Source organism: Castor canadensis, chromosome 2, assembly GCF_047511655.1.
Source record: "Castor canadensis chromosome 2, mCasCan1.hap1v2, whole genome shotgun sequence".
NCBI lineage: Eukaryota > Metazoa > Chordata > Mammalia > Rodentia > Castoridae > Castor > Castor canadensis.
In genome coordinates this window covers 151011742-151024348 of record NC_133387.1, presented here as the reverse complement: position 1 = coordinate 151024348, position 12607 = coordinate 151011742, and the positions used below count along the sequence as shown (strand labels likewise).

Here is a 12607-nt window from a genome sequence, read left to right as displayed (position 1 = left end):
TATTTGCTTGGGCTGGCTTCGAACCGTGATCCTTTTGATTTATGCCTCCTGAGTAGCTAGGATACAGTTGTGAGTCACTGGTGCCTAGCAGTACTAATATTTTAAACAAATGACGAGGAAGGAAGGTATTTTATTTTTGGAACATGGAAAACTTTAGGTGTAGATAAGGTTTGGGCAAAATCACTGTAGTACTATTGAGGGAAGACTAGGCCATTAGACCTGCCTAAAGACCAGGAAAGAAGGTCATTAAAGATTGGGAAAAGGATAAACAAAGAAATATGAGAAGATACCCAAGACAGATTTTACCCATTTTAAAATCGAGCTGTCTTTTCTCTTCTGTTCCCCAAACAGGTTAATAATATTAGGACCCTAGTTCATCTGTGTTGTGAGTGAAAGTTTTTGTGGGCTCATTCTCAAGGACATGACCTTAATTCCATTGTTTCTAGGCAAGAAAATGTGTTCTGTGTCCAAGTGATTTATAAATATAACTTACCTGAGTTGCATAACATTATTCACATGACATATATAACATGACAGTACTTGATAGTACATGATGTAAAACAGTATGCCTTGCGTTTAGGCTGAAAATTTGCAGTTGTGACATTTTTACTTACTGTTCAAGTTCTGGTACTTAGGACACTTCTTAAATTCCTGGAATCTTGCACAGCTATTTTACAATTGATCTCTAGGGCTTTGGTTGTTGGTGGGGTGGGAGAGCATGTGCAGTAGTGAGATGTCATGCACTGAGTTCTGTTTCCAGCACCCTCACTGACTTAATTTTCCTTTTTGTCCAAAATTGAAATAACAGCTACTTTATTTTTCTTACAGTTTGGGAATATTAAATGAGATAATAGCTATCAAAAAGCTTGAAATGCATAAAGTATGTGAATATATATTTTTAATAAAATCAAAAGATCTTTGTAAACTTTAATGTTGGAGTTTTCTTCATTTTTTTGGTTGATATACATAATGTATTCATGGAGAGTCTTGTTATACTTTTACTGGAAAGAGAAATTTGTATCCTCTTGAGCAGTCAAATAAGGATGTAAAATTTTAATTATGTTTCTTTAGATAAATTAACTTTGAAGATTCCTTGGAAAAACCTTTATGGAGAAGCAGTTGTTGCTACCCTGGAGGGATTATACCTGCTTATTGTCCCTGGAGCAAGTATGTTGTTGTTTTTTTAATCATTCCTACATCACAGTAAAATTAAATTGTTTTCTGGGTTAAGTATTCTAATTCTAAGACATTAGATAGTATAAATAAATGAACATATAGATACATGGAACATACACACACACACACACACATATATACACACATTTTATGTATGTAGTCACATTATCTAGCTGTATATAGAATTTTTTATGTTATTGTTGAAAAGAATAAATTCAACCTATTTTAGATTTATTCTGTTCTCTGAGTAATCATTTTGCATCTATAGCATTCTTTTGAGATGTATTAGTAGATTCACTATTAAGGAATGAAATGAAATAAAGTATTAAGAAGGTAGTGATGAGGTGGTAAGTTGTAGATATCTGGTGGGAAATTTTATTTTGTCCTCATTTCGTTGCTTCTGATTTTAAATGAATGCTTCTGTTCTAAAATATGTGCGACATAATAATTTTTGATGGCAATGATAGTATTTTAATTGGAGTATTTTAAAATATTAAAGTTTAAGTAGTAGCTTCTGTTTTTAATGTTTTTTTCAGTTAGATGTATACATCTAACTGAAAAGTTTGGATGTTTTAGGGAAAATTACTTTTAATTTCTTCACTATAACACAAATACAATTTTTAGTTTTGCATTTTGCTTACCAGTCTTCACCATAAACAAAATTACAAAAAGTAATAGTTACCATATTATATATACAGCATTGATCTGGCTTTTTTACCTAATGTATACACTTTTTATATGTTTCATAGTTTTCATGGTCAAGTGACAATTTTGTAAGGCTATCTGATAATGTACTATGGGCTATCTACTGTTTCTTATTGTCTTGGAATTTCTTGAGTGTCTCCTGTACATTTTGGTTGACCCTATCCAGTATCATCTCTATAAAATTCTCATTGAGTACTTGTAGTATGTCTTCTTTTAAATTATTCTTGTGGGCTTCATTGGGTCCTTTGGCATAGTTTATCTTCATTTTGTTGGAGTCTGGATCTGAGTTTCTGTTCTCTTCATTCCCCTCTGGTTCCTGTACTAATTTTTTGCTGTGGGGAAACTGGTTTCCCTGTTTTTTCTGTCTTCCCGTCATTGTCCTTGGTGTTGTTACTGTCCCTGTACTGTGTGCAATTAAGTATTTTCTAGCTTGTAATAATAACAATGGTAATATTTAGAATGGAAGAGTGAGCTGAGATGGAAAGCAAGAAGTTAAAGAAAAGGGGAAAACAAATATACAGACAAGAGGGAGAAAGCAGAACAAGGTATCAGACAAGAGAGTTTCAAAGGTATAAACAGGGAGTGTTAGTGTACTAATCGACAGTAAGCTGAGCAGACATTAGAGAGACAGAGAGAGGATTGAAAATCAAAGATAAAAAAATAAAAAGTAAATGAAAGTAATATCTATATATAAAAATGAATTAAAATAAAATGGAAAATAGAAAATTTAAAAAAAACCAAAAAAAAAAACCAAAAAACTTCCAAGTTTATATGCAATGCAGTTTCAGTCTTAATAATTTGGGTGTCCGTCTCAATCTCGAGTCCTGGAGTTGGTGCCTCAGATGTTGTTCTGTAGTTGTCTCATCAAAGGGGATGCAAAGAAAACTACACACACACACACACACACACACACACACACACACACACAGCCCCACCAAGTGTCCCCAGTTCAAATGCAATACAGTTTCAGTAAGTTTTTCGGCTTGCAGGTGTAATTCAGATGTTCTCTCATCAAAGGTAGGGAGAAAAAGAAAAAAAAGCGTCTGGAGGCAGTTCTGAGAGTGGTATCTGCAACTGTGGCTTGCCTGCCTGCTGCTCTCAGCCCGTAGCTCGCAGCGTTATTTATGCACATCTCTGGGGTGAGCTAGCTCTCACCTGGTCCCACAGGCTTTGTTTGCTCAGAGTTCTCCTGTGTGGGAGCCTCTGCTACAGGCTTTCCACTTTCCAAGCACTGGGAAAGGTGACACTGCCCCCGCGTTGTCAGGCCTGCGTGTTTATTTACGGCTCACATGGGAAGTGGGTCTTCCCTCCTCTCACAAGCGTCCCTGCTCCTGGTTGCTGGGTGCGCGCCCTGCTCCTGCCAGAGGCTCTCCGGCCCGCCCGGCGCTCGTTTATTTACAGTCCCGGGAAGGATTCCCTTCCCCCAGTCTTCAGCGCTTAGGACGCCCCACCCTCTTTCCAGCGTGTCTTAACTGTTCTTATTGCTTAGTACTCAGTTTCTCTTTTTTCCCGGGTGGAGGTCAGTCTGTCCAGGGGGCTATGCTGCTCTGGCCCAGGCTTGTCTGTGGGGGAACCGCGGTACCGCGAAGCTCACCTGGTCCGCGTCTTCCCAAGCCGTATGGGCGCCGGCCACTGGCGCCCCGGGGGCTCTCCTCGTTTCTCCGTTTAACGTGGAGTGGAGATTCTCTGCACCGGCTGGAGATGTGGAGGGGTCAAAGTTATGCCTTTTCTCAGTGATTATGCCTGCAAAGTGTGTCTCCAGCGTCTCTCCAAGATTTCACTATAGGAGGTTCGCTTTCTGCTTCCTACCTCTAGCCGCCATCTTGGAATCCCCCCTATCTACTGTTTCTTATAGTTAGTGAACCCAGTAATTATCTCCTCCTTGTAGACACTTTTTAGTTGTTTGCATTATTCCTTAGTATACATTATCAGACATAAGATAATTAGCAAAAAGAAAGTTTAATATATCTGATTTACATGTCTGAACTATTTTCTAAAGGTGTTTTTAATAGTGTACATTGATACCAGCTAATATTTGATATTACGTCGTTTTTGTCCTTAATTAAAAATTTTACCACTGAGGTATAATAGCTGTCAATAGTCTCATACATTTTTGTCTTCTTTCTGTTTCTCTTTTACCTATGTGACCTTCTCCTTTGTTTTTTCCTATCTCCCTTTCTCCTGGTAATTTCTTTCCCTTCATTTTTTTCTTTTTGATTTAAGCTTCATAAATAAATAGGAATCATTTATTTTTAAACTTTTGCAAAACCAATCTAAATAATGCAGAAGTGTTTTTGTACTTACAGATAATAACTTATGTTACATGTACATAATTGTAATGAGGCTAAGCTTTTCCCTTCACTTATTTATGTATAATTCCACTTCCCTTTGTATAAATTAATTATATATTTTTAGGTATTGAATATGATGCTGAGAAAGAAGAAAAATCCTTGCAAGATACTAAACAGAAAGAGCTTTCTCGAATTGAAGATGCCCTTCAAAAAGCAGCAGAGAAAGGTAAATAAATTAATGTTTTGGATAAGTTGTATATACTTATATTTTATATCTATTTAATGTAACTGAAAGAGGGTACTTTCATAGGCCTTCTTAAGCTACAGTTCTAAAGACAGAATCTTTTAAAATCCTCTCTCAGAGTATTGATTGTAAGTATTTTAGTGACTCATTGCCTTTTTTCTGTGATTGATTTATTTCACTGCCAGTTTGATACTCCCTTTTCAGTTAAATAGCGCAGTAAAACTGCTACTGTAGGAGACTTCAAATTCTGTACTTTCCTGCAGGCCTCTTTATTTTGGTCAAAGTTAAGATATTCTTTGTGTGCATTCTTGTACTTTTGCAAGATAAGAGGTTAAGAATATAACTGCAGTAATGAAGTGATGTTTGGAGAAAATGTTATAATTTTAGTTCTAGCTGTTTTTTCCTATTGTATAAGATATCTAAAAAAAAATTACTTTTAGGCCTCAACATTTCAACATCTTCAAGTTTTAAATTTTGTTTTTTGTCTAAACATAAATATGGTGGATTATTAGTTTAAAATTGATTTTGGTGAGGACAGAATTAGGCATTTGGACTTTTTCTATGATAGGTAAGACTAGGTCATCATTGAGTATTGTAAGAACCCCAAGGACATCAGAATGAAATAGCAGTTGTCAGATTCTTTTAATAGTGTCTTCAACATTGTTGCTTTAACATCTAACAAAGGGTTTATTTTCTCATTTCAAATACATTAAATATTCTGAGTGAAACAAGTCAGTCATTTGCCTAATGATCTTTCAAAGAAAAGTTGTATCTATGCTTAGTCTAAGTTTGCATGGTGTATGCTTTAGTGTATTAATGGTGAACTTGGTTTCTGAAATTAAACTTTTTATTTGAAATTTTCTAAAATTTTTAAAAATTTGGTTTATAAAATAACAGGATGAGATGAAAAATGGTAGTCTGTATGTTGACAAGGTGAAGGACTTTCCCAATGTCTGATCTGTTTAATCTCTTTTTTTATTGTTTGTTCATTTATTCATATGTGTACACATTGTTTGGGCAATCTCTCCTCCCTGTCCTCCCTCCCCTTCCCGCCATCCCTCTGGAATCCAGGCAGAACCTGTTCTGCCCTCTTCTCCAATTTTGTTGGAGAGAAGACATAAGCGATAATAGGAAAGACAGCGTTTTTGCTAGCTTGAGATAAAGATAGCTATACAGGGAGACTCCTAGCATTGCTTCCACGCACATGTGTATTATAACTGAAGTTGGTTCATCACTACCAGACCTCTTTATTATTTCCTGGTCACCTTCCCATAGTGGCCTGTCAGTTTAAGATTTCTTTATTAGCTCCTCTGTAGTAGGCTCATCAAATACTTTCAAGTTTTATGTTTCCTTCCCTTTCCCTATTCCTCCAGTACGCGTTCTCCCCTTAGCATATGACCCATGTCCAGTAATATTACTGCATTTGTTTTAGCTCTAAAGTCCGTGTATGAGGGAGAACATACGATTTTTGGCCTTCTGAGCCTGGCTAACTTCACTTAAGATGATGTTCTCCAGTTCATCCATTTATTTGTGAATGACAAAATCTCATTCTTCTTTGTGGCTGAGTAAAATTCCATTGTATATAAATACCACACTTTCTTAATCCGTTCATCGGTAGTGGGGCATCTTGTCTGTTTCCATAACTTGGCTATTGTGAATAGTGCTGTAATAAACATGGGTGTGCAGGTAGATGCATCTGGAGTAACCTGAGTTGCATTCCTTTGGGTATATCCCTAGGGGTGGGATTGCTGGATCATATGGCAGGTCTATGTTTATTTTTTTAAGAAACCTCCATATTGTTTTCCAAAGTGGTTGCACTAGCTTACATTCCCACCAGCAGTGTATGAGGGTTCCTTTTCCCCCACATCCTCACCAACGTTTGTGGTTAGTGGTGTTTTGATGATAGCTATTCTAACAGGAGTGAGGTGGAGTCTTGGTGTCGTTTTGATTTGCATTTCCTTTATAGTCAGGAATGGTGAACATTTTTTCATGTGTTTTTTGGCCATTTGGATTTTTCTTTGAAAAAATTCTGTTTAGTTCAGTTGCCCACTTTATTGGTTCATTGATTTTGGGGGAGTTTAGTTTTTTGTATCTCTTTTAAGTCAGAGCATTTCCTAGTTGCTGATTGGAGTACAGGAGTTCTTAGTATTTTGCATCATTTTTGTGTCATTTGGTGGCATGCGTATATGTATGTATATAAATATACACATATATATGTACATATATACAAATATATGTGTATATATATTTGTACGTGTATGTGTATATATATAAAAAATATATATATTTTTTAACATGGACTGCTGACTTAATTGAATTCTTCCCAAGAGAGGATCTTTCTGTGGAGTTGAGGCTGGCTTGGAACTTGAGATTCTCCTGCCTCAGCCTTCTTAGTGCTGGGATTACAAGTGTGTACCACTATGCCCAGCTCAGAAATCTCTTTTAAAAGTAGTTTTCCCAACTCAGTGTGGTGATGGTAATTCTAGGTATTTGGAAGGCTGAACTTGAGCCCAGGAGTTCACAGACACCTGGGCAACAAACAGTGCCCTTCATTAGTGTTCTTCAGCACTGATTTGAATCCTTTTTGTACAAAGTATGTTCATTTTATGCAGAAATACTCTTTTATAAAGAGTTATTAATACTACTCAGAAATAAAGAGGCTACAATAATGGAAGAAATATTTTAAAAGCCTGAACATTTTTTCCTTTTCTCTTTCACAGTTAATAATGTTTTGCCTTTCTACTAAAACTTAAATATATACAGTTTTAGGAAAACAGTTTCTCCGTTTGTATTGTTTTTGTGTGTAAAATGAAGCAAACTGCAAATGGCTTTTTCAGTGGCACCTCATTTTTTATTTCTTTTCATTCAGTTGTTATTATATGTAGAAGGAGCACTGTAGAAATGAAAGACTTGGACAGCACTAGAATTTTATTTCTTAAAAGTCTTCAGGTTAAACATATTGCCTCTCCATGTAATTTTATATATTTATGAATAGGCATAATGATATATATTTATATATGTTGATAAAACTTAGTTACACATTTCTAATTTATATTACATATAATTTATATTTTCTCTTTTGAGATTAAATCTGAAAGTCATTTTTGACTTTTTTTTGATGGAAATAATTTGTTACTAAAAAATATTTTAGTGGGATGGATGAATGCCAGTTGTTCATGCCTGTAATCCTAGCTACTCAGGAGGCAGAGATCAGGAGGAATGGCAGTTTGAAGCCAGCCTGGGCAAATAGTTTGCAAGACCCTATTTTGAAAAAACCCTTCACAAAAAAGGGCTAGCGTAGTGGCTCAAGGTGTAGGCCCTGAGTTCAAACCTCAGCAGTGCAAAAAAGAAAGTTAGTGTTTGAGTTTCCAGTGATTTGTAAGAAAGGAATGGTACAGTTTCATCTGCTTTAATAGTTGTCAGTTTAATTGGCAAAATGATAACTTCGTATACATTTTGTACTGAGTACCTATGAAAATTTTGCTCCCAGGTCTTTTAATGCTTGCATTAAATTAAAACTAAAATTCTCATGTTGATCTGCTCTAAAACATGGATTTATTTTAATTTGTTCCACCCGCTAAAACACGAGTTCTGGCCATTAAACTTTGGAACAAATATTGAAATATAAGTATAATTTCATTTCTAGAGAATTTGCTTAACTGAAAATGTACTCAGATCTCCTTTTTCATTGGAGTGAGGTCCCCTCCTCCCCACCGTGAAGGCTATCATAAAATAAAGGGTTATAATAATTTTCTAGTAAGGCCAAAAGATTTCCAAATGCTTGTTTCTGTGCTTAAAATGTTAAGTTTACTAAAGTGATAAATATGTACACCTCAAAATCAGATAGTTTTGTGGAAGAACCTCTTGATGGAAAGTAGAAGTCTGCTGTTGCACACTTTGTACTCTTGGGACCCCCTCGTTAGACGGAATCACATTCTGTCATCATCTGGTTCCCTGACATAAGGCATTCTCTAGTAATTCTTATTATGCTAGGCAAGGACTTTACATCTCTTACTATCTCCTTTCACTCTAAATCCCCTCCCTGTCTTCTCATAATATGGATATATTGTAATTTTTAGTAAATTACCAGTCAATTTTTATATCACTATGCTAGTATAATTATTGTCCACTGCATAGGTCAGATGGTATACTATGGTTATATTTTCTTTTTTTTTTTTGTCTTTTCTTTTTTGGTGCTGGGATCGAACCCCAGGCTTCTTGCGTGCTAGGCAAGCACTGTACCACCAAGCTACATCCCAGCCCTTATATTTTCTTTACTATGCAATGATTTGCTTTTCTTGAATTATAAATACCTCTTTTTTTGGCTTGTTTGTGTAAATTAATTTACCTCTAATTTTTTTCATGTATTACATGCAATTTGCCTGTTACACAAGTGTTGCTATTATTTTCCTGTTGCCATAACCCATCTGTTGTTCTTCTTCACCAATCTGTTCTTTTCCTTGGCATTCTGTCTTTGAACTGCTTTGTTTCATTTTTACAGTGCTGTGGAATTAAACCCAGGGCTGCACATGCCAGGCAAGAGAGATCTACGACTGAACTTTTTAAAAAAATGAACTGTTCTCTTCGTCCCTTGCTTTTTTTTTCTCCTACTTTTCTTTTTTTGCTAGATACAGTATACAGTGAGTAGCTTCAAGAATAATTCTGAAAAATCCTTCAAAGGCTGAAAGCCTTTGTATTTTATTTCTAGAATTGCTTTGTCCGGCATATACTACTAGGTTTATAATTAGGAGTTTGAAGACAATGTCTTCTAGCTTCTAGGGGCTTTTGAAACATCAGATGTCAGTCTGCTCTGTACATCCTCAGAAACAGAAAAATTAGAAAATCCCTGAACCCTATTGTCAAAGCCCTCACATTTGAATTGGGCAAGTGAATTGCTTAAAGATAAGCAGGAAAAATTGTTGAGTCCTATCAAGGAGGTACACAGTCTGGGAGTTCAGAATGAACATACTGTGTTCAGCCAAAGAGATCAGGATAGGCAATGTGAAGTTACGTATTTCAGCAGGGTGTAAAGAATGCAGAAAGGAGAGGGCATTCTAGGTAGAGGGGACAGTGAAGGAGGAAAAGTATAGAGCATCTATGGGGAACAGGTGATGGTTTGGTAGGTGATAGAGTGTAGTTGGATGTAAGGTTAGGAAGCCAAGTTTAGGTCAATTTAAAGAGATTTGAGTGGCTTAATGATGAAGATAATGATAATGACAATGACAGCTAACATTTTTTGAACATTTACTAATGCAAGTCACGATTCAAAATGCCGTGTCTGAATTAACTCATATCACAGTTAGCACCCTATAATATCAGTGCTGTTATTTCTGTTTTACAGTTGAGGAAGCTGTGAATGTCAAATAAGTTGTCCTAGGTCACATAGCTAGAAAACGGTAGAACCAGAAATTGTACTCAGTCTGGCTCTAGATCCTGTATTGTTAACCCTGCACTATAGTGCATTTAGTCTGTAGCTGTTGAGGGGTGTCAGTAAGTTTTCCTTTTTCTTTCTTCGTAATCCAGGGAGTGGCTAATCAGAGCTGTGTTGTATGGAGGTTAAACTCGTAGTGATGTCTCGCTAAGCTAGATTTGGAGAGGAAAATTGTACTTGGTGCTTCTCGCAGTCATTAACAGAAAGAATAGAAAGGTTTCAGCCAGTCTGTCTAAAAGGAACAGATCACTCTAAAGTAAGGTGAGATCATTTCAGCCGACTCCTAAAATCAGTGTCAAGTATCACAGTTTCTGAAAATGGGCCAAATGACAGGCAAAAAGAGAACTAAATTGCAGATTTTTGTTCTGTTTGAAGATTTTTCAAAGATTTCAATGTGTTATTAGCCATAATTGTTTTCGTGTCTTGCTTCATTTGAAATGATTGTTACAATTTTAACTCAGAATTTTTGTTTTATGAACTCATATGCTAAAAGAATGAAAATGGAGTCGCTGTGAGTATTTCCTTAGAAATTATGGTTTTGGCCTCATTGAATTTCAGTTGCATAATATGTCATTTCTAATTCTTTGAAATTCAGTGCAGGCATAGTTCACATGTGAAATTGAAGATGTCTTTTAAATGCTTTGCATTTTGATTACTGCTGCCATACGGATTTCAGGTGCACATTCAGGGGAGTTCATATATGGCTTGGAAAACTTTGTCTACAAGGACATCAAGCCTGGTGGGTACGCATGGTTAATTAAATTCCACTGCATAAATATTACATGCTTGCCTATGCTTGTGCTTTTACTGGAGTCTATTTGATGTTGTGCCGTCCTTTCGAAAAATATGGAAATGTATTTCATGTTTTCCACCTGGACCATCATTTCCTTTTCCCTACCTTCTATAGTCATTTATTCATTCACTAAATGTTTGAGTCTCTTCGTGTGGAAGCTGTGCTGGGTGCCTGCTGTTCTTGGGTACACAAAAATAACTCACTGGCTTTTTGAAGTTCCCAGTTTGATCCATAGATAATTGTGAAGTTTGTACTGCCTTTGGGCTTTACTAGTTTTCGAGTACACTAGTAGTTTTTCAAGTAAGCACTTCTTTCCTATATAGCAGCGGTACTGAAACTTGTGTAAAGTAATAATGTGGAATTGTTTTTGGCCAAGCGTTTTTAGAACTTGATGGGATACCCGTCTTCATTTCTTCTCATATCTCTGATTCACTCTACAGCAGCTCTGTAGGCACCTCTAGACCGCTATCCTGTATAGCATACTGTGATTTGAAGCTTCACAAAGGCAAATTGAAGGCTGTTTGCTTTAGGATTTACAGCAGGATTCTTTTATATGCTAGGAAGTCTACCAAACACAGTAATAATTTTTAATATTATAAGTAAAGTTTGATTTATTAAATTTTATGCTTTGTATAATTCTTCAGAGCTTGTTAATACTTTAATCACAGCAAGCATTATTTCTGTTAGAGTTTATTTCTGATTTTTTTTGTTGTAGTACTGGGGTTTGAACTCAGAACCTTGTGCTTGCTAGGTAAGTGCTCTTCCACTTGAGCCATGCCTCCAGCCCTGTTAGTTACTTCTGAAGATAGAAATTTCTTTAATATGAAAATTCATATGACAAGTAGAAGAAAAATTTGCATGTCAGATTCCCAGCATTAAGTGATTATCCTGAAAACAAGTTCTTTTTTAAAAAATCTACCCCTTTAGTAAGTGTGGCTGACTATGTTGATTTGTTGCTTTGTTCAATTTTGAAGATAGTATCTGGATTCTTACGGGTTACTGTCCAATTTTGGGTGTTGTATTTGAACCAAGTTTCTGTTTTTGGCCAGTGGCAATGTTTTCTGTTCCTTTTAACCTACCTCTAAGATACAAATGAATTCCAGTGGCCCATTGGAATATCGGAAAACCACCAGGTCTTATTTTTACAAGGAGCAGGCTATGGTCACTATAAAGAACAAAATTGATTCAGTTTCCTTTTTTCTTAAATGATAATAGTTCTTTCTGTTAATGATATCTTCATTCACTTGGTTAGGAATTAATGTGTCATATTTCTTCTTTTTAGTTTCTGAGTGTATCTTCTTTCCTTATTTGATGGCAGGTTTTTTTGTTTGTTTGTTTCTGTTTTTTTATTCTTAAGCAGTGGTTCTCAAAAAGTCATAATAATTTGATTTGTCACTGAGTTGACATTTGTGCTGTTGGTGTAAAAGCAATGGTTTATGAAATTGCTGGCTAATTTAGTGTGATTCAGTGCAGAAAACCGCAGTGTACCAGTAGTCATTGTTTTCCTCACTACCCTGCACTCAAACAGAAAAGAAAACACAACGATACACAGCAGTTCTATTGAAAATTTTTTCGATGAATACTAAATTTTAAATTTTAATAAACCACCTCAAGTACATCTCTATCATATTCATTGCAACAAAAGATAATGTGTGCATGAAGCATTTGTACATATTGAAGTATGTTGACTGTGCCATGGAAAAGTGTTTATGTACTTTGTGTTGTGAGCTCATTGCTTTTTTTTTAAAATGGAAAACCATTTTTGCTTAAAGAATGACACATTATCATCATTCAGATTTAAGTGAGTGATAGATACTTCAGTGAAACAACTTAAAGCAAAAGAAGGTAGCAATTCTTGGTGTGACTGATAAAATTTGAGCTTGAGAAAAAATTAGAATTTTAGGAAACTTCTTTTTGCTCCGAAGTACTTAAAGAATTTTCTGATGACATGGGTGCTGATGTAACAT

General features: G+C 35.7%; 1 protein-coding gene across 6 annotated transcripts in view; it reads left to right on the top strand.

The window, feature by feature from the left end:
• Vps13c (vacuolar protein sorting 13 homolog C) overlaps nt 1–12607 on the top strand; it is a 188869-nt gene that overhangs the window by 18487 nt on the left and 157775 nt on the right. For 3 of the 6 annotated variants that reach the window (XM_074066100.1, XM_074066104.1, XM_074066105.1), the window contains exons 4-7: nt 1072–1167; nt 4297–4398; nt 10524–10586; nt 11356–11391. In XM_074066100.1, the coding sequence (XP_073922201.1) occupies nt 1072–1167; nt 4297–4398; nt 10524–10586; nt 11356–11391 (297 nt within the window). The remainder of the gene's footprint in view (nt 1–1071; nt 1168–4296; nt 4399–10523; nt 10587–11355; nt 11392–12607) is intronic. The other 3 variants (XM_074066102.1, XM_074066101.1, XM_074066103.1) reach the window with 2 other exon arrangements.